Here is a 22,076-nt window from a genome sequence, read left to right as displayed (position 1 = left end):
CATGGAATCAAAGGATACCTTGCTTTGTGGATCCAGAATTGGCTTGACCACAGAAAGCAAAGGGTGGTTGTGGATGGTTTGTATCCTGCATGGAGGACAGTGACCAGAGGTGTTCTGCAGGAATCTGTTCTTGGACTCCTCCTCTTTGTGATTTTTATAAATGACTTGGATGAGGAAGTAGAAAGGTGGGTTAGTAAGTTCACGGATGATACAAAAGTTGGGGGTGTTGTGGACAGTCTGGAGGGTTGTCAGAGGTTACAGCGGGACAGTGATTGGATGCAGAACTGGGCCAAGAAGTGGCAGATGGAGTTCAACCCAGTTAAGTGTAAAGTGGTTCATTTCGGTAGGTCAAATTTGAAGACAGAATATAATATTAATGATAAGATTTTTGGCCGTGTGGAGGATCAGCGAGATCTTAGGGTCCATATCCATAGGACACTCAAAGCTGCTGCGCAGGTTGACAGTGTTATTAAGAAGGCATATGGTGTGTTGGCTTTTCTTCAACCATGGGATTGAGTTTAAGAGCCGTGAGGTAATGTTACAGCTATACAAGACCTTAGTTAGATCCCACTTGGATCTAACTGTGTTCAGTTCTGGTCACCTCATTAGAGAAAGGATGTGCATGCTATAGAGAGGCTGCAGAGGAGATTTACAAAGATGTTGCCAGGATTGGAGAGCACGCATTATGAGAATAGGTTGAGTGAACTTGGCCTTTTCTTCTTCAAGAGACGAAGGATGAGAGGTGACCTCATAGAGGTGTATAAGATGATGAGAGGCACTGATCGTATGGATAGCCAGCGGCTTTTTCCCCAGGGCTGAAATGGCCAACAAGAGGGGGCATAGTTTTAAGGTGCTTGGTTGTAGGTACAAGGGGGATGTCAGAGGCAAGTTTTTCCACACAGAGAGTGGTGAATGTGTGGAATGCACTGCCAGTGAAGATGGTAAAGGCAGATACAATAGGGTCTTTTAAGAGACTCTTAAACAGGTACATGGAGCTTAGAAAAATTCTAGGCAGCTTCTAGAGTAGGTCACATGGTTGGCACAACATTGTGGGCTGAAGGGCCTGTAACGTGCTGTAAATTTTCTATGTTTCTATGGGACAGGATATATGAGTATTTGTATAGATATGGATTTATTAAGAATACTCAGCATGGCTTCTTGCATGGTAGATCATGTCTAACCAACCTTATATGGTTTTTCAAGGAAGTTACCAAAAATGTTGATGAAGGCAATACAGCAGATGTTTACTTGGACTTTAGCAAGGCATTTAGCAAGGCATTTGACAAGGTCCCGCATGGAAGGTTAGAAGATCCAGTCACTATGCATTCAAAATGAGGTAGTAAATTGGATGATACATTAGCTTTGTGAGAGAAGCTAGATAGTTCTGAAAGGAGTCCTGTGATTAGTGGAGTGCCGCAAGAATCAGTGCTGAGTCCATTGTTGTTTGGCTTCTATATCAACAAACTGGATGATAATGTGGTTAACTGGATCAGCAAATTTGTGGATACACCAAGATTGGGAGTGCAGTGGATACCAAGGAAGACTATCATGGCTTGCAGTGGGATCTGGACCCAGCTGGAAAACCGGGCTGAAAAATGGCACGTGGAATTTTATGCAAGCAAATGCAAGGTGTAGGACTTTGGTTGGACCAACCAGGGCAGGCTTACACTGTGAGTGGTAGGGCACGAAGAAGTGCAGTAGAACAAAGAAATCTGGGAATACAGGTGCTTAATTCATTGTAAATGACATCATAGGTTGATAGGGTTGTAAAGAAAGCTTTTAGCACATTGGCCTTCATAAATCAAAGTACTGAGTATAGAGTTGGGATGTTATGTAGAAGTTGTCTAAGACATTGGTGAGGCATAATTTGGAGTATTTTGTGCAGTTTTGGCCATCTACTACAGGAAAGGTATAAATAAACTTGAAAGAATATAGAGAAAATGTACAAAGATGTTGCCAGGACTGGAGGACCTGAATTATGACGAAAGACTGAATAGGTCAGGACTTTATTCCTTGGAATGTCGAAGATTGAGGGGAGATTTGATAGAGGTATATAAAATTATGAGAAGTATAGATTGGGTAAATGTAAGAAGGCTTTTTCCACTGTTGGGTGGGACTACAACTAGAAGTCATGGGTGGAGGGTGAAAGGCGAAAAGTTTAAGGGAAACATGAGGGGAAACTTCTTCACACAGAGGGTCATGAGAGTATGGAACAAGCTGCCAGTGCAAGTGTTGCAGGTGAGCTCGATTTCAATGTTTAAGTTCGGATATATACATGGATGGTAGGGGTATGCAGGGCTATGGTCCTGGTGCAGGCCGATTAAACTAGGCAATTAAAATAGCTCAGCATGGACTAGATGGGCCGAAGGGCCTATTACTGTGCCGTACTTTTCTATGACTCCATGTGTCCTGCACACAACCAACCAAAGCAGACGTCTTCTTTGAGGAAGGCAATCCTAAAGGTTAGGGTTTTTCTTTGAATGGGTTCCATGGTTTTCTTTGTTCATGACTCTCAATGAGAATCGCAGGGTTGCATACTGCATATGTACTTTGGTAATAAATGTACTTTGAACTTTGATTGGTACCCAAGAAAGAGCCTTTTGCATGTAGACAGATTAACTTTTCTGTTCATTATCAAAATATTCCTGTAGTAAAGCCTTAGCTTTTACATATCCTTTCAGAGGGTCAACATGCTGCAACTTCTGACAAGTTGTCTGGAGTGACCTCTAGTGTACCGTTCAAGGAAACAGAAGCAGTCACTATGACTGTCAGTCTCGTCTTCAACACAGTTTTCAAAAGCTCTCATGAATGCATGATACTGCAATAGATCTCCAAAGATTTGAATCTCTTTTAAGCAAAGACCAAATACATTGCTGTTGTACCAATAAGGTTGTTACTTCATTTTGCTTCCTCATAATATCCTTCTACCATCTAAAACAAGTGTTTCCATGCTGTAAGTTACTGTCCACTCGAGAACTTTGAGCTATTGGATATGACATAGGTTTAGAGTGCCTCACTAGTCCAGGCTGAGGATGAATACCTGAACTACCTCTTGGAGGTCTTGTTCATGTTTCACAGACACTTAAGAAAAGAATAGATCAGCATTGGCAATAGGTGTTTTTGTTGTTCTTAATGCCTTTTCAATATAGGAACTCACACCATAGGACCATCCTCCTGGGGCACTTTTAGCACTGCCACATTTGAAGCCCAATTTCTGTGTCCAACTTAAGCTGTTCCTTCCTTTCCTGTAGCTGCTCCTCTTGCCCTACCAGCGCATGTTTGTTCTTCAATAATTGTTGACGTGCAATTAATGCAGCTAAATCAGTCTCAGTTTTAATGCATGCAGAACAGGTAATAGATGAGAAAGATTTTCTTCCAGCAAAAGAGCTTCGAGCACTAACATTAGACACACTGTCATGCGGTTTCACGTCATCGTGTGGGTCACCTGCTCTATGCATAGTCAAAACATGCACTGGAATTGAGAAATGTTGTCTGATGGAAGGAGAGATGCATATTTATATTAATGGAACATGTATGGTTCAACCATTAGTTCGTATCCTCAATTAAGGCACTGCAATAGCAATCAATGTTTGAAAATCATTGGTTCTGCTTTTCTTGTTTGGCCTTGGGAAGTAATGAGATTAGCATATGATGTTACTTAGCAACAGCTTCACAGAGACTCATCAAGTCCTCAAGACAACATTGCATTTGTATGCAATTTTTTATTCAATACCAAAATGTTCCTGTCATAAAGCCTTCGCTTTTCATATCCTTTCCTAGGGTCTACATGATGGCAACTTCTGACAAGTTCTCTTGGCTGACCTCCAGTGTACTGTTCAAAGAAATAGAGGTAGTCACTATAGCTGTCATCAACTGATGGCATTAAACCTTTAATTTTGGTCACATTTGTTCCATTATCTCTTTGAAGACTTCCGATAGTATTAGCCTTAGCTTTAGCTTTGATTTCTCTTTTGAAAGCCCAAATGCAGGGTTGTCAGCACTAATTCCATGCTTTGATACACTCATGTTACTTTCTCTAGTTGTGCGACTCACAATTAGCTCGTTGTTCACCTGCAGCACCGACAATATTCAACACAATAAACCTCGTCAACAAACAAAATATCCACACATCCAGTGTTTAAACCAGACCAAACAATCAGCCTTCAATTCAAACATCGGCAACCAGAATATTTCAGCACTTCAAGAAAACAAAGCAACGAACCCTTCAGCAACACCACACGATTGAGCAATGGTCCCTTAAGGATGGGCAGCGCTGACCTCAACAGAAGTTCACAGATAATTCTACTGCAAGTTTCTCCTGTTTCTGACGTGTTGTTCTCAGTGTTGGAATTCTAATTTCACCAATGGGTCTAAAGCAATCCTTTGCAGTAGACTGGTGTTCGTTTGGTATAACTATTTCTTGACAAAATGTAGTGATTACTTTAAAAGAAATCCAAACTGCTGAGAGACTAAGCCAAGGTACTCAACACTGTAGGTTGAATTTCCAAATTGAAAAAGGTATTCGATCCTTTATTACAAAACCAGCAAAGATGAATGATCTTATCGCAATGAAAAACCTAACAAAACTAAATTAGTGATATAAGCGATACAATAGTGAAAAGTGTTCTAATAACATTCCAATTGGTGATATTAAGCGGTACAGTAACGTTATTCGCAGAGCTAAGCATTCCACTTGGCAGTCGAATAGCATAACTAAGCAAAGTTAGCATAATTAATTAACGTATTTAAGCAATCAACAAAAAAAACATTCCCCATGGCTCAACCACTCTTCACTAGATGACACTAAACAATTAAGACAACGTGTAACTATCAAGCAACACACATAAAAGTTGCTGGTGAACGCAGCAGGCCAGGCAACATCTATAGGAGGAGGTACAGTCGACGTTTCGGGCCGAGACCCTTCGTCAGGACTAACTGAAGGAAGAGTTAGTAAGAGATTTGAAAGTGTGAGGGGGAGGGGGAGATCTGAAATGACAGGAGAAGACAGGAGGGGGAGGGATGGAGCCAAGAGCTGGACAGGTGATTGGCAAAGGGGATATGAGAGGATCATGGGACAGGAGGCCCAGAGAGAAAGAAAGGGGGAGGGGGGGGAAAAACCAGAGGATGGGCAAGGGGTGTAGTGAGAGGGACAGAGGGAGAAAAAGGAGAGAGAGGGAGAAAGAATGTGTGTATATAAATAAATAACGGATGGGGTACCGGGGGAGATGGGGCATTAGCGGAAGTTTGAGAAGTCAATGTTCATGCTATCAGGTTGGAGGCTACCCAGACGGAATATAAGGTGTTGTTCCTCCAACCTGAGTGTGGCTTCATCTTTACAGTAGAGGAGGCCGTGGATAGACATGTCAGAATGGGAATGGGACGTGGAATTAAAATGTCTGGCCACTGGGAGATCCTGCTTTCTCTGGCGGACAGAGCGTAGGTGTTCAGCGAAACGATCTCCCAGTCTGCGTCGGGTCTCGCCTATATATAGAAGTCCACATCGGGAGCACCAGACGCAGTATATCACCCCAGCCGACTCACAGGTGAAGTGTCACCCTAGGCCTCCTGTCCCATGATCCTCTCATATCCCTTTTGCTAATCAACTGTCCAGCTCTTGGCTCCATCCCTCCCCCTCCTGTCTTCTCCTATCATTTCGGATCTCCCCCTCCCCCTCTCAAATCTCTTATTAGCTCTTCTTTCAGTTAGTCCTGATGAAGGGTCTCAGCCCGAAACGTCGACTGTACCTCTTCCTATAGATGCTGCCTGGCCTGTTGCGTTCACCAGCAACTTTAATGTATATTGCTTGAAATTCCAGCATCTTCAGATTTCCTTGTGTTAACGTGTAACTATATTCATTTGCTTCTTCCACGCCCCAACCCATGTAACAATTTTCCATATTAGACATGCCAATACAGAGAGAAAATAGATTAATGGCTCCTACAGTGACTATGAGAAGTACTTATAACTTGTCAGCTGACTTTGTAATATAACAAGCACCTTTTGAAAGAGAAAGCCCATATCAAGGTGATCACCAGATACCTGTCAGCAGCAAGTTCCATTAGTTTGCAATGGATTGAAAATTATAGCCATAAATAAATATAGAAAATGACCAAAACAGTATATGGAATGCTTTCCTTTGTAGCTAGAAAACTAGAAATCATGTGGGCAGAAGTTAAACTAAAGCTATAGAACACACTGGTGTACTGCATCATCCTTGGAAGTTAAAGCAAACTACTAGTTTAGATAAAGAATTTGGAATTCTAGGTTTAGATTCCATAAGTGAAAAATTAGAGCTAGACTTTCTGGAGTGGAGTTAGGTAAAACAAAATTGAAGTGTGAAATACTGGTAAACTGAGACTAACCAACCTTAGCATCAAGGAGGTTTGGCAAAGCTGAAATCAATGGATACCAAGGGGGAGAAAACACTTCAAAGATTGGAGTCATATCTTGCACAAAGAATAAACTGAAAAGTTAAATCACTGACAGTAGCTTTCAGTTTCTGTACTAAATATATAGTACAGTTCTTGGTCAGTAAATCATCCCTGTCCCACGACCTCAGTTCCTCAAGGAAGCCCAAGCCCATAATTGGGGATGTCAATGATATATAGGTCAACATTCAGATAAGGACTACTGAATGGCTGGTAATATTTGTGCCACAACAGTGCCAGACAATGATAGCCCTGATAAGATAGTGATGCTGAGTGATGCTGAATTCACATTCTGTGGGTCACAAGTGACCAAAAACATAATTGCATCAGACAAGTAAACAATGCAGTTAAGAGGGAATATCAGAGGAAGTGTACCTTGGAAGGAGCACTGTGTGCAGTTCTGATCACCAGACTATAGGAAAGATACATAGTGCTAGACGATTCAACAGGATGTTGTCTCAGATGGAGAGTTTCAGTTATGAGGAGAGATCGGAGAAGCTGGGTCTGTTTTCCCTGGAGCAAAGGAGGTTGACAGGGGATTTTATTGAGACATATAAAATTATTAGATATATAGATATGGGTGATAGCTTTCCTGCTTGTTTATCCTATCAGAGGTAGAACGATGACATACTTATGTAAGTGCCAAGAAACTTCAGGGGAGCCATCTCTAACCAGAGTGGCAAATGTGCAGGTTTGCTGAAATACAATCCAGACTGTATAATTCAGAAATTACTCACCACACATGTTTAAGCAAGATACAAATTGAACATCATGGCACCTCACTTTGAAAATGTCCGTAGCAAGACCTCATATAAAATTTTAGGTCTTGGTGAGACACAGAACTTAATAGAAACCTGACACTGGAACTTTCAAAATCATGAAAACCTTTACAAACAATGAAGGGGCAGCTGAATTCAACTCTACAAATAACATTTGGATTTTCAAAGATGAATATAGAAATATTGTCTTCTAGAACAGGTGAGCATTTTCTGGCAATTCAACTTGACAATTCCATTCTTTAAACTGAAGCAGTGAATCTGACTCTTTAACTAAGGATGTGCCATCTTATTGATTTATTTTCTGTTTTTGTATCATGCTTGAAGAAGCAAATTTATAAAATAGCAGGTTGCATTAACTGATGGTAAAAGAGGTTTGTTTTAGGAACCATTAACTATCAACAAGTGGGGTATAACACAGAGTTTTTAAGCGCCATTCCCAAATGATGAGTAAGTAACAATAGTTGAGGGATTTTCCTGACTCCTCCAGTTTAGTTTCTGAACATTGGGAACGTAAGACCTACGTCAAGAGTAGACTTAGAACTAAATAGTCCTAAATACTTGACAGAAATAATACTGAATAATTTGGGAAAATTTGGCTGTAGCCATGTTCAGAAACGGTAAACACACTGAAAATTTTACATCTACTTACTGTTCTTTTAGATCTGTAAACTGTTTCTCCAAATTGGACATTTCATCTAAGCACTCTGTCCTTCTCCTCTCACAATCTTCATCGTCCATTTCTGTAAGACATTAATATTAAAATCTTTGAAGCAGAAATGAGGAGAATGGCTAGTGCAGTAGTCAGATACCAGGCTCTCACCGAAAGGACAAGAATTCAAATGAGCTTAAAGATGACTGTCTCATTTATATGTTCACATTTAAGTTTCAACATGAAATAAATAAACAAAACCTGCTTCCAGCACTAAAGTACGATGATCCCATAACTGGCATAAAAATGACAATTACTCTTTGAAAGTTAAAAATACTGATATCAACTGTTTTTGTTGTAGATTTGTTGATGTTATTATGCTTGCTGTAGCTTAACCGTGTTTTTTATATAAAAATAATAGATTTAAAACAAATAAAAAGGATTTAAAACAGTTTTCAGATAATGATCATTCTTCACTCTTTTCCAATCCATGTCAAAAACAACACATTGTTCTATTGATCTATTTAACTTCAAAACTGTTTCTAGCTTTGGAACATGGAAACAGTTATTACACAAAGTGAATTTAAAGTCAAGCTCAAACAACAGGAATTCTGCAGATGCTGGAAATTCAAGCAACATACATCAAAGTTGCTGGTGAACGCAGCAGGCCAAGCAGCATCTATAGGAAGAGGCGCAGTCGACGTTTCAGGCCGAGACCCTTCGTCAGGAGTCCTGACGAAGGGTCTCGGCCTGAAACGTCGACTGCGCCTCTTCTTAAAGTCAAGCTCTATTGCTTGCACTATCAGAATGAGGTTCTGTTTGTCTTTTAATCCAATGAACATCTGGTAGGCAATGACATTTCCTGTCAAAGACAAATACTTCTCCTACATGTAGCTTACAATGAAGTGTTCACACCTTTACAATATACTTCCATTAGCAACTTCACAATTTTACATTCTCTTATCACAAGCATCAAATCACATACCGTACATTGATGTAATCTTCCAACCTGTCCCATCATTTTTAAACAGGCTTACTACTTATTCTGAATCCAATTTGATACAATTGTTCGACCCAGGAAAACCGGTTACTTTCTCCAAAAACATTAATTTACATAAAAATAGCAACTATACAAGAGTCATAGAGAAGTACAGGACAGTAACAGGCCCTTTGGCCCATCTAGTCTATGCCTACTCCCAAAGACCAGCACTGGACCTTCTATATCCCTGCTATCCACGTATCTTCTCAGAAACGTTGAAATTGAGCTCACGTGGACCGCTAGTACTGGCAGCTCATTCCATGCTCTCACAACCCTCTGAGTGAAGAGGTTTCCTAGGTCCAATTCCTTTGCTATGCAAATAGGAACCTCTTTTTACATTGATGTACACTGCATCCTTTGACAGAACAAGGTAACTACTCATTTTAAAAGGTTCATTTCCACTTCTCTTTCTGCTTTATCATGTCTTACAATGATCTACATATCCTAGTATTAAAATCCAAGCAGATTTACTGAATGTGTATCAAGTGAATTATGCAAACTTCTCAATAATTTGTTAAGTGAGTCAAAACATTCCACATAAACTCACCACATTTTATTGATGACCCTCACTCAAAAGACTATTACGTTATCTGCAAAACTATAATTTCTTGGGCTATTCTTTTTGCTAGATTACGTGAACCGCATTCCTAAGTCACAAGTACAATTCCTGTATTCAAGGAACATAGAACATAGAATAGTACAGTACAAAACAGGCCCTTTGGCCCACAATGTTATGCTGACCCTCAAACCCTGCCTCCCATATAACTCCCAACCTTAAATTCCTTAAATTCCTCCAAATACCTGTCTAGTAGTCTCTTAAATTTCACTAGTGTATCTGTCTCCACCACCGACTCAGGCAGTGCATTCCACGCACCAACCACTCTCTGAGTAAAAAACTTTCCTCTAATATCCCCCTTGAACTTCCCACTCCTTACCTTAAAGCCATGTCCTCTTGTATTGAGCAGTGGTGCCCTGGGGAAGAGGCGCTGGCTGTCCACTCTATCTAGTCCTCTTAATATCTTGTCTCTTTGTCTATCATCTCTATCTTGTACACCTCTATCATATCTCCTCTCATCCTCCTTCTCTCCGAAGAGTAAAGCCCTAGCTCCCTTAATCGCTGATCATAATGCATACTCTCTAAACCAGGCAGCATCCTGGTAAATCTCCTCTGTACCCTTTCCAATGCTTCCACATCCTTCCTATAGTGAGGCGACCAGAACTGGACACAGTACTCCAAGGGTGGCCTAACCAGAGTTTTCTCGAGCTGCATTATTACCTCACGACTCTTAAACTCTATCCCTCAACTTATGAAAACATTCTTAACTGCCCTATCTACCTGTGAGGCAACTTTCAGGGATCTGTAGACATGTACCCCCAGATCCCTCTGCTCCTCCACACTACCAAGTATCCTGCCATTTACTTTGTACTCTGCTTTGGAGTTTATCCTTCCAAAGTGTACCACCTCACACTTCTCCAGGTTGAACTCCATCTGCCACTTACCAGCTCACTTCTGCATCTTATCAATGTCTCTCTGCAATCTTCAACAATCCTCTACACTATCTACAACACCACCAACCTTTGTGTCGTCGCAAACTTGCCAACCCACCCTTCTACCCCAACATCCAGGTCATTAATAAAAATCACGAAAAATAGAGGTCCCAGAACCGATCCTTGTGGGACACCACTAGTCACAACCTTCCAGTCCGAATGTACTCTTTCCATCACGACCCTCTGCCTTCTGCAGGCAAGCCAATTCTGAATCCACCTGGCCAAACTTCCCTGGATCCCATGCCTTCTGACTTTCTGACTAAGCCTACAGTGTGGAACCTTGTCAAATGCCTTACTAAAATCCACGTAGGTCACATCCACTACACTACCCTCATCTATATTCCTGGTCACCTCCTCAAAGAACTCTATCAGGCTTACTAGACACGATCTGCCCTTCACAAAGCCATGCTGACTGTCCCTGATCAGACCATGATTCTCTAAATGCCCAGAGATCCTATCTCTAAGAATCTTTTCCAACAGCTTTCCCACCACAGACGTAAGGCTCATTGGTCTATAATTACCCGGACTAACCCTACTACCTTTTTTGAACAAGGGGACAACATTCGCCTCCCTCCAATCCTCCGATACCATTCCCGTGGACAACGAGGACATAAAGGTCCTAGCCAGAGGCTCAGCAATCTCTTCTCTCACCTTGTGGAGCAGCCTGGGGAATAGTCCGTCAGGCCCTGGGACTTATCCGTCCTAATGTATTTTAACAACTCCAACGCCTCCTCTCCCTTAATATCAACATGCTCCAGAACATCAACCTCACTCATATTGTCTTCACTGTCATCAAGTTCCCGCTCATTGGTGAATACCGAAGAGAAGTATTCATTGAGAACCTCGCTCACTTCCACAGCCTCCAGGCACATCTTCCCACCTTTATTTCTAATTGGTCCTACCTTTACACCTGTCATCCTTTTGTTCTTCACATAATTGAAAAATGCCTTGGGGTTTTCCTTTACCCTACTGGCCAAGACCTTCTCATGCGCCCTTCTTGCTCTCCTCAGCCCCTTCTTAAGCTCTTTTCTTGCTTCCCTATATTCCTCAATAGACCCATCTGATCCTTGCTTCCTAAACCTCATGTATGCTGCCTTCTTCCACCCAACTAGATTTTCCACCTCACTTGTCACCCATGGTTCCTTCACCTTACCATTCTTTATCTTCCTCACTGGGACAAATTTATCCCTAACATCCTGCAAGAGATCCCTAAACATCGACCACATGTCCACAGTACATTTCCCTGTAAAAACATCAACCCAATTCACACCCCCAAGTTCTAGCCTTATAGCCTCATAATTTGCCCTTCCCCAATTAAAAATTTTCCTGTCCTCTCTGATTCTATCCTTTTCCATGATAGTGCTAAAGGCCAGGGAGTGCTGGTCACTGTCCCCCAGATGCTCACCCACTGAGAGATCTGTGACCTGACCCGGTTCGTTATTCGTTAAGGATTTGCCCAAAAGTCTAGCAAAACAAGATTTGTTGCCATTTTTAATAAACAGCGGGAGGAGAGAGAGCGCACAGCCTCTGGTGAAAAAATGATATTGTATCTGTTAAATAGGGGCCGTAGACAATTCTGATTTGATGGAGATGGACATGAAAGCACAGAGGAACATCTGGAAAAAGTTCTGAAATGCCAGTTTGCTGCTGTTGTTACTGTGTGATCTGGAATTTTTCGGAGGGAAGGCCTCAAAATCCCCGGCTTTGCCTGCTGTTGGCATCCGAGATGGAGGTCGAATCGTTCGGATAGAGATGGCGCTCAGTACTCGGTGTCGGAGAGCTGATCAGAGCTCGAAGTCTTCGGATGACTCAGAGTCGGACCGTGGTCGGGTACGGCAGGGAGAGTTTTTCTTCCTTCTCCCGTCTGCTTGAGATGTGGGACATTTGAGAGACCTTGAACTTTTTACTGTGCTTATGGACTTCTTCATCAAGTTATGGTATTATTGCACTGTTGTAACTATATGTTATAATTATGTGGTTTTGTTAGTTTTTTTCAGTCTTGGTCTGTCCTGTGTTTTGTGATATCACACCGGAGGAAATATTGTATCATTTCTTAATGCACGCATTATTAAATGATAATAAAAGAGGACTACGTGTCATCATAATCTAATCTAATACCCTGTAAAGGAATTTAAAAAGTCTCTTTCTGTATCCATTCCATCTTATGATAAATATCTAATATTCTCAGTTCCTCTATCTTCACTATATCCGTTCTCATGATGAGGCCTTCCACTCCAGTACATCCAAGATATTCACCCTTTTCAGAAAACAGGGTTTCTCCCCCACTACTATTGATGAAACAGTCACCTGCATCTGTTCCATTTCCCATACATCTGTCCTCACCCTACTGCACTTCCACCGTAGACATAACCATAGAGTTCCCTAATTCTCACCTACCACCTCACTAGTCCTTGCATCCAACATATCATTCTCCATAACTTCCACTATGTCAACAGGACCCCACCACCAAGTACATCTTCCCCTCATCACTTTCCACAGGGACCACACTCTCTGTGACTCCTTTTCCACTTGTCCCTCCTCACTGAAACTCCTTCCAGGCACTTATCCCTGCAACCATGCCAACCGTTACGCATACCCGTACACCTGCTCCCTCACCACAAATCAGGGCCCTAAACAATTCTCCAAGTGGGGTACTCCTTCACACTGGAATATATCAGTCTCATTTATTTCATCTAGTGCAGCCTCCTCTATATTGGTGAGATCTGATGCAGACTGGGGGGATACTGCTTTGTCGAGCAGCTTCACTCCGTGTACTGTACCAGCCAGATCTACCACAGTCCAGCCATTTTAATTCCACCTTCTATTCCCTCTCAAACACGTTTGTTCATGACCTTCTCCACTGCTAAGTTATAGCTCAATGCATATTAAAGGAACTCCACCTCATATTCCACCTGACAACATAGACATCAAATTATCTAACTTCCAGCGATCACACCTCCCTGTCCCTCCCCCCCATCTCATTTTCTGCTCATCTCATTGGTCCTGATTTCACCCTCTTCCATTGCCATTCATGTGCACATTCCTCCCACTGGCTCCCCTCCCTATCTCCTTCCCTGTAACCTACAGTCCACTGTTCCCTCCTACCAGATTCCATCTTCTTCACTCCTATGTCACTTCCACCTATCACCTCCCAACTTCTTACATTTTCCTCTGTCTCTCACCCCCTCCATACCTATCACCTATAACCCACCAGCTCTTGCTCAACATCCTCACCCCTCCCACCACCATTTCCTCTCCTCTCTTTCCAGGTCTGATGAAAGGTCACGACCCAAAATGTCGGCTGTACATTTCCCTCCAGTGGGTGCTGCTTGACCCACTGAGTCCCTCCAACTCCTTCGTGTTGCTCCAGATTTCTAGCACATACAGTATCTTGTGTCTCCATGGGAAACATCCGCTTTTCTTTCTTGCCCTTTAGACTGGGAACCAATCCTCAGAAAGCAAACATAATTAATTTCTGAACATTACACTTTCATGTTCCCCCACCAACTCCGAGTCTGCAGGCTCAATTGTTTACTCACTCTTAAAAACGTTTGAAAAAATACACCTTTATGTAACAGGATATTTAGAGTAGTGTATGATTCTTCACCACTGATTCAGAAACAGAATCAGGTTTAATATTACTGGCATATGTTTGAAATTTGTTGTCATTTCATGGCAGCAGTATACTGCAATACATAATAATAAGCTATAATTTACAGTGTGTATATTAAAAATAAAATAAATATGTAGTACTAAAAGAGAGGAAAAATAGTGAGGTAGTGTTTATGGGCTCATTGTCCATTCAGAAATCTGAGGGCAGAGGACAGAGGAGAAGCAGCTATTTCTGAAATGCTGAGTGCGTCTTCAGGTTCCTGCACCTCCTCCTTGATGGTAGCAATGAGAAGAGGGCATGTCCTGGGTGATGAGGGTCCTTAATGATGGATGCCACCTTTTTGAGGTATCACGTTTTGAAGGTGTCCTCAATGCTGGGGAGTCTAGTGCCTATGATGGAGCTGGCTGAGCTTAGAACTTTCTGCAGCTTTTCCCGATCCATGCAGTGGCCCCTCCAAACCAGATGATGCAACCAGTTAGAATGCTCTCCAAGGTACATCTATAGAAACTTGCAAGTGTCTTTGGTGACATACCAAGTCTCCTCAAACTATTAATAAAATAGAGCGACTGTCATATCTTCTTTGTAACTGCATCGATATGTTGGGCTCAGGATAGATGTTCCGAGATATTGACATCCAGCAACTTGAAGCTGTTCACTTTTTCTACATCTGATTCCTTGATGAGGATTGGTGCACGTTCCCTCAACTTCCCCTTCCTGAAGTCCACAATCAATTCCTTGGTCTTACTGACACTGAGTGCAAGATTGTTGTTCTGACCCCACTCAACCAGATGATCTATGGCACACCAGCACGCTTCCAGTGCTGCTTATATCTTTTTATGCACAATTATACTCCATACTACCAATGTTACTAGCTATTGTTCATGTAAAAACATTCCTATTTAACCCAATACATCATTTGTCAGAGCGTGCCAATTAATTTTGCTTGTCCTCTTCTCATTCCTTGAAACCTCCCCCCCCCCCACCAAACAACTGAAAAGCATTTTATAGTTGGGGGCTTGAGCAGCGTATGAAATAGGTAGGGATGTTCAGAACTCAAGGAAGGACTGGCTGAAGGGGTTAGGCTAGGAAGGAATAAGGGTGTATGGGGAGAATGAGGAGCTGAAGCACATTTCGCAAACGACAAACTGGATTTCTACCACAGATAAATATTGTGGGATAAACAGCAACGAAAGTGGTTGAGGTGTTGAAAAACAAAGGGTTCTTTTGGCCGGACCTGGCCAGTCAGCTCCACATGTCCGAGGATTTCTGGCCTATACCCACCTGAACTGTCCCCATCCTCTGACACAGAGGAGCTCTCCGAGTCCTCATCATCGGAACTACTGCCTTCATTCTCCGGGTAGTCGACGTCCATATCTTCGTGATTGCTTTCCTTCTTATCTCGAGAATGAACAGGCATATTGGCGGCAAATTAAAAAAATAATAAATCAAAACACAAATACCGCCGTTCAGTTTAATTATATGGAACGTTCTCAACGCCGCAAAATCACATTTTTCCCCGGTTCTATAATAACGGAAGGGGGCGGCAGAGCGTCATGACTAATGGACAACGTGACTGCCCACACACAAGCCCAGATAGAGGAACATGGCTCCATTGCCACCAATGGGAGAGTAGTGGGGCGGGGCTTACGGCGGTCGAATAGAAGCGCGCTAAAGGCCGCGTTGTGGGCGCTGGGCGCGCTGTGCGCTTTGGTTGTTGTAGTCCTTTTTCCGAATACCTTGTGAGTAAGTCAACCTGCAGGACTACGAAACCCGAAAACCTCTGAGACTGGCGCCCGTAAATCAGCGGGGAAGCAGCCCTGATTAAGCAGTTACCGAGCAGTCGCTACACAAGGGTGAAAGACTGGGGTTGTGATGCACTTCGGAATAGTCAACTCGCGCCCTGGATTAACTGCCTGATATCGGAGCATGTTGCGATACGAAGGCTGACGCCAGAATGTCAATAGGAGGAAAGGCTGCTCGAAATTCTCTGGTTTCGATGAAGCGTGCCGGTTGTTTGTCCTGCTGAAGTCGGCCATGTTGGTGACTGACGATTGATTACAGGGCAGTGTTCGCTCGGGGCCGTGGCCGCTTCCATGGGGCTGCGCTCCTCACACGCTCTTTGGGTTAGGAGGAGTTTCTTAGGTTGCCACTTCGATCTTTATTTTGCATAAAAGTTTAAAACAGCGAAGGAAAGCAGTGCGTCTGCCGCTTAACTCAAGGAGCGGAATGTTTTCTAAAAAAACTCACGGCGACGTGAAGAAATCGACACAGAAAGTCTTGGATCCCAAGAAAGATGTCCTGACTAGATTAAAGCATCTGAGGATTGTCATAGGTTGGTATCGCGCAGCTGGACTGCCTATTGAAAATTGCAGAGCCCAACAACACAATGATATATCACTCAACATAGTTTCTGGTCATCACACGGTGCTGTACGATACATAATGGCAGGCAGCCCTTATTTATGGGTTAATCCAGCTTTTGTTTTCTTTAGGCTCATTTGTTGTTGGGTCTATGGCTAATCCTGAGTCTTCAATATTTCCTGAATCGTTAACCGCTAGAGCTGGAGTTCGTTGTACATCGCATGTGTTTCTTGATGGCCAGACCTTTCCAAAGATACTCGATGATTAGATGGTTAACGTTTTCTCCCTTTTTGTATATTATTTCTCTAAACATTTAAGATGCGGCATGGGAAAACAAGTATTTTGACTATATATGGGTATCATTTTGTATTTTAGTATATTTAGAGTATACAGACCTCTAAATTTCAAGAAATGCAGCAGTGTGCTTTGAAAGTTATTTGAAAAAGTAAACATATTTAGCTCCTCTGTTCAGTTTAATTAGTTTAATGACTTAATCAACTCTAAAAAGGAAATAATGTTCTCCATGACGTGATTTTTCTTTTGGTGAGGTAAATATATGAGAAAGTAAATGTAATAAGTAGTCTTCCTGAACAATTATAGATAAGAGTGCCTTTTTTTGAATGTTTAGTTTTGCTATTTATTATGACTTTGCACTGTAATAAAATCCCACTTACTGTAAAATTCCTAATTTGATTGCAAAGCATGTGACGCTTTTCGAAAGAATCCTTTGAGATGCTTCTGATGTGTACTATTGTTTTTGTGTGTTTTTTCTTTTGTTAACTTACAGTCGTGTCAATGGTTTGTGATCTCTTTAGTCCTGGGTCTAGAGATGTACTTAAAAGAAGGGAGATGAATCAGAATCAGATTTAATATCACCAGCATTTGTCGTGAAATTTGTTAACTTAGTGGCAGGAGTACAATACATGATAATATAGGGGGAAAAGTGAATTACTGTAAGTATACATATGTATATTAAATTTTAAAATAACAAACATTTTTTAAAAGTGAGGTAGTGTTCATGGGTTTTATGTCCATTTAGAAATCGGATGGCAGAGGGGAAGAAGTTATTCCTGAATCTCTGAGTGTGTGCCTTCAGGCTTCTATACCTCTTTCCTGGTGGTAACGATGAGAAGAGGGCATGGCCTGGGTGATGGGGATCCTTAATAATGGACGCCACCTTTCAGAGGCACTGATCCATACCATAGAACCATAGAAACTACAGCACAGAAACAGGCCCTTTGGCCCTTCTTGGTTGTGCTGAACCATTTTCTGCCTAGTCCCACTGACCTGCACACGGACCATATCCCTCCATACACCTCACTGAAATTGTATTGGATACTACAGAGGATGGTACCCATGATAAAGCTAACTTTACAAATTCCTGCAAATTATTTTGATCTTGTGCAGTGCAGTAGCCCCTCCCCATACCAGATGGTGATGCAGCCAGTCAGAATGCTCTCCATGGTACACCTGTAATAGTTTTCAAGTTTTTTAGGTGACAAACCAAATCCGTTCAAAATCCTAATGAAATATTGCCATTGTCTTGCCGCCTTTATAGCTGCATCGGTAAGTTGGGACTAAGTTAGATCCTCAGAGATATTGACACCCAGGAACTTAAAATTGCTCACTCTTTCCACTTCTGTTCCCTCTGAGGATTGGTTTGTGTTCCCTCGTCTTACCCTTCTTGAAGTCCACAATCATCTCTTTGGTCTTACTAATGTTGAGTTCAAGGTTGTTGCTGTGACACCACTCAAGTAGCTGATGTATCTAGCTCCTGTACGCCCTTGAATTAGAATTTATTTATATCTTACATCCATCCCACAACGTGAGGGAGTAAAAATCTCCATTTATTACTCCATTGCAATGTATAGACATGTGAATTTTAAAGTCTAATGACTTGTAGAAAGAAGCTGTCCCGTAGCCTGTGAGTCTTGGCTTTAGTGCTGCGGTAGCATTTCCCTATCGTCTCCATCTGAAATTCTGCGAACAATGGTTGTATGATCAGCAAATTTATAGATGCATTTGAGCTGTGCCTAGCTACACAGTCATGGTTATAGAGAGAGAGTAGAGCAGTGGGATAAGCACACATCCCCGAGGTGCATTAGTGTAGATAGTCAACGCGGAGGAGAAGTTACTTCCAATCTGCACAGATTGTGGTCTTCCGGTTAGGAAATTGAGGATCCAATTGCAGAGGGAGGTGTAGAGGCCCAGGTTCTGTAACATTTCAATCAGGATTGTGGGAATGATGGAATTAAATGCTGAGCTATAGTCGAACAGCATCCTGACATAGGTGTTGGTGTTGTGCAGGTGATCTAAGGCTGCATGAAGAGCCATTGAGATGGCGTCTGCTGTAGACCTATGTGGTAATAGGCAAATTGCAGTGGGTCCAGGTCCTTGCTGAGGCAGGAGTTGGTTCTAGCCATGACCAAAGCATTTCATCACCATAGATGTGAGCGCTACTAGACAATAGTCATTAAGGCAGCTCACACTACTCTTCTTTGGCACTGGTATAAATGTTGCTGTTTTGAAGAAGGTGGGAACTTTCAACTGTAACAGTGAGGGATAAAACTGAAAGTTAATGTAAATATTGCTGAACCTAATAAAGAATTGTGCAACTGCGAATGGGTCTATTAGATGGCACTCAGTTAAGCCTTAAATCAAAGCTATAACCCAAATCTTTCTTGAAAGCATTGAAGCAAGTACAATGAATAATATAAAAACCAGTCCAATAAATGCAAGCAACACACATCAAAGTTGCTGGTGAACACAGCAGGCCAGGCAGCATCTCTAGGAAGAGGTACAGTCGACATTTCAGGCCGAGACCCTTCGTTAGGACTGTTCACCAGCAACTTTGATGTGTGTTGCTTGAATTTCCAGCATCTGCAGAATTCCTGTTGTTTGCGCCAATAAATGCAATATCATGTTTTTAACAGAATAGTTGAGTATTTAATAGTCGAATATTTGAGTATGATTTAAAATTCATTACTATGTTTGCACAATTTGTCACTTGTGCTCAAAGACACCTTTTGAATTGGATGGTATAATGCAAAAGATACATTACAGGGATTTCTCTACAAAATCTAGGCCACTTTCCTGGTGTCCTTCTGGTTAGATGTTAAACTGAGGACCCAGCTGCTGTCTTTGCTTGATATACTGTATAATCCCACAGCAGCAGTTCAAAGAAAAGCATTGTCCTTCATGACTGCCAAAGTTTGTTTTTTGGCCGGCGTTTTTTTTTGTTAAATGCATCTTGACATTATCTAGCTTCTTGTAGGGCATTGTGTCAATAATTGGTGTGCTACGTTTTCTGTATTCTAATAGTATATCTCAAGTTAAATATGATTTCAGAAAAGCTAAATGTAGGATTGCAATCTGAATCATACAGAACAATCATGTTGTATCAGTACCTCTCCTTTTTAGCTGCAGTCATCCAAATAGCTGGAGCATATACTATTGATCTCCTGACTTCTGCCTTGCAGGTAGCAGAAGGATTGTTTAGGAGGCAGAAGTTGGACATTGCTATATCTAGAGATGTTTCTTCCATTTGTGGCTGCTTCAGTTAAATCTGTGTTCAGTGAATACACGCAAAAAATCCCTTACTCACTCTTCCTTCAGTTAGTCCTGACGAAGGGTCTCGGCCTGAAACGTCGACTGCACCTCTTCCTAGAGATGCTGCCTGGCCTGCTGCGTACACCAGCAACTTTTATGTGTGTTGTTCAGTGAATACAATTTCTTTTTCCCACTCAAACTTGCCAATAAAAATGAATATTTATATATACATTTTCTTTCAAGATATGAAACACCCAGAAGTACTTAGTTTAAAAAGTCTAATACAATTTGGAGGGGGAAAAAACAGGCAGTCATTTTACACTGCCAGTCCCCAAAATGTAAGTTTGCTAATGACCAAATAATGTTTAGCTGTTGTTTGTTGGAATAGGTTACCGAACAACAGTCTAAACATCCTTTGGAGCTTCCTTTTAACCTTTATTGTTCTCAGAAGTTAATCCCAGTTACTCCAATGATATTTTAACTTTTTTTTTCATTTTGGTAAATTTCTTTTGTATTCTTTTTGAGATATCTGCTATCCTTGCTAAAGTGGAAGATGCAGAATTCCCCTCGACAGACCCCAGACCAGTGTAACTTGGCTTTTAGATTTAATTCCTTTTTACTAAGTCAAAGTTTCCCCCCCCCTTAACTTTATCATCAATAGGCCCCAATTATTTTTGTGAGGGTAGATGAAAGTACCAGCTCAAATTTTGCTTCAAATCCCACAACATTCAATAAACATGTTCAATAATCTTTTGTTTAAAAAGGCAGGGAGAGGATAAGTTTGCAAGATGGGGTTAAAACAAAATGTTTGATATATGTCAGATACTGGAAACGGCAGAAAGCTGGCAGTTTATAGAGAATAAAAGGGAACTTGGTGTCTGAGAAAGGATTTGAAGAAAGAAACAAGATCTCTGTATATACAAGAAATAAAATTGATATTTTTAAAGAGTAGAATAGTGGAGTTGATCAGGATCAAAAGGAAACCAAAGAAGGAGAGAGCAGGATTGAGATAATGAATAAATACATTGCATTTCTCTTCACTATCTAAACAATTGATATTGCAGAAGGCTTTCTATGTCGTATGTAAATACGAGAAAGTTCTGGCTGGTTACCTCATTATTCTAAATTCTAGAAATAGAGTCCAAACCTTTCATTTCAGGAATGAATCTGGTAAACCCTTTCTGCCTTTCCTTCACTACAAATGTTATCTTTCTGTTGATAGGGAGGCCACACCTATTCTCAATGTTCCAGGTGCAATGCAGACTTGTCAAAGAGTAAGACTTTTCTAATAATAATATCCTCAAACACTTATTGCGATAAAAGTTACCATGTTGTTTGGCTTCCTAACCGTGTCAAGGACATACAGATTCCTTTAATCACCAATACCTTTCAATCTCTGATCATTAAAAAATACCCTACCTTTGTATTTCAGTTCTACCTAAGAGGAAAACCTCACACTTTTCCTCATTATTTTCTATCTGCCTGTCTTTTCTCTTTTTTTTTACTATATCCCCAAATCCTCTCTGCAACCTCCTTACATTTGACACTATCACTTGACTTTATATTAAGCAAATCTGGATAAAATGCACTTAGTCCTCTTGCCAAAACATCGATGTAGATTGTGAATGTCTGGGACCCCAGTCATGTAGTGCTCCAATAGTCACAACCTCCTAATGTGAAGAGGTCCCATTTATTTGTACTGCTTTCTGGCAATTACTTAATCCATGTTAATTATGTCAGTAAGTTACCCCCAATACTCAGTGCTTTAAATTTTTTTAATGGCTTTATGGGGCATGTTATCAAAGACCTCTGGAAGGTCAAATACACTACATCTGTTTGTTCACTGTTATTTGTTCTACTAGTTACAACCTTTTTAAAAAAAACCTTCCAGATAAATCTTTGTTGATTCTGCCCAATTATTTTTTCTGATTGCCTTATTTATTAACAATAGGTTTCAGTTTTTTCTCTCATTCTGATGTCAGGCTAACTGGCCTTTAGATCCCTGCTTTCTGAACTCCTTCCAACAACTGTGTGGGTAATTTTATAGTGGAGCACTTCATTTGTAGTGCTGCATTATTTCCAAAAGAGTTTTATGAAGACAACACAAAATG

General features: G+C 41.3%; 2 protein-coding genes across 10 annotated transcripts in view; one reads left to right on the top strand and one right to left on the bottom strand.

The window, feature by feature from the left end:
* brms1la (BRMS1 like transcriptional repressor a) overlaps positions 1-15,594 on the bottom strand; it is a 60,956-nt gene extending 45,362 nt beyond the window's left edge. Inside the window, exons 1-2 of the mRNA XM_063049935.1 lie at positions 15,338-15,594; positions 7,857-7,947 (exon numbers count right to left, since the gene is read on the bottom strand). Of these exons, the coding sequence (XP_062906005.1) occupies positions 7,857-7,947; positions 15,338-15,473 (227 nt within the window). The 5' untranslated portion in view covers positions 15,474-15,594. The remainder of the gene's footprint in view (positions 1-7,856; positions 7,948-15,337) is intronic.
* A 9-nt stretch (positions 15,595-15,603) lies between these two features.
* ralgapa1 (Ral GTPase activating protein catalytic subunit alpha 1) overlaps positions 15,604-22,076 on the top strand; it is a 220,530-nt gene continuing 214,057 nt past the window's right edge. For 3 of the 9 annotated variants that reach the window (XM_063049896.1, XM_063049886.1, XM_063049902.1), the window contains exon 1: positions 15,605-16,388. In XM_063049896.1, coding sequence (XP_062905966.1) covers positions 16,283-16,388 — 106 coding nt within the window. In that variant the 5' untranslated portion in view covers positions 15,605-16,282. Of the gene's footprint in view, positions 16,389-22,076 lie in introns of all 9 variants that reach the window. The other 6 variants (XM_063049925.1, XM_063049919.1, XM_063049913.1 and 3 more) reach the window with 3 other exon arrangements.

Source organism: Mobula hypostoma, chromosome 1, assembly GCF_963921235.1.
Source record: "Mobula hypostoma chromosome 1, sMobHyp1.1, whole genome shotgun sequence".
Taxonomy (NCBI): Eukaryota; Metazoa; Chordata; class Chondrichthyes; order Myliobatiformes; family Myliobatidae; genus Mobula; species Mobula hypostoma.
Note: the sequence above shows the minus strand (reverse complement) of the source record. Positions and strands in the feature narration are given on the sequence as shown.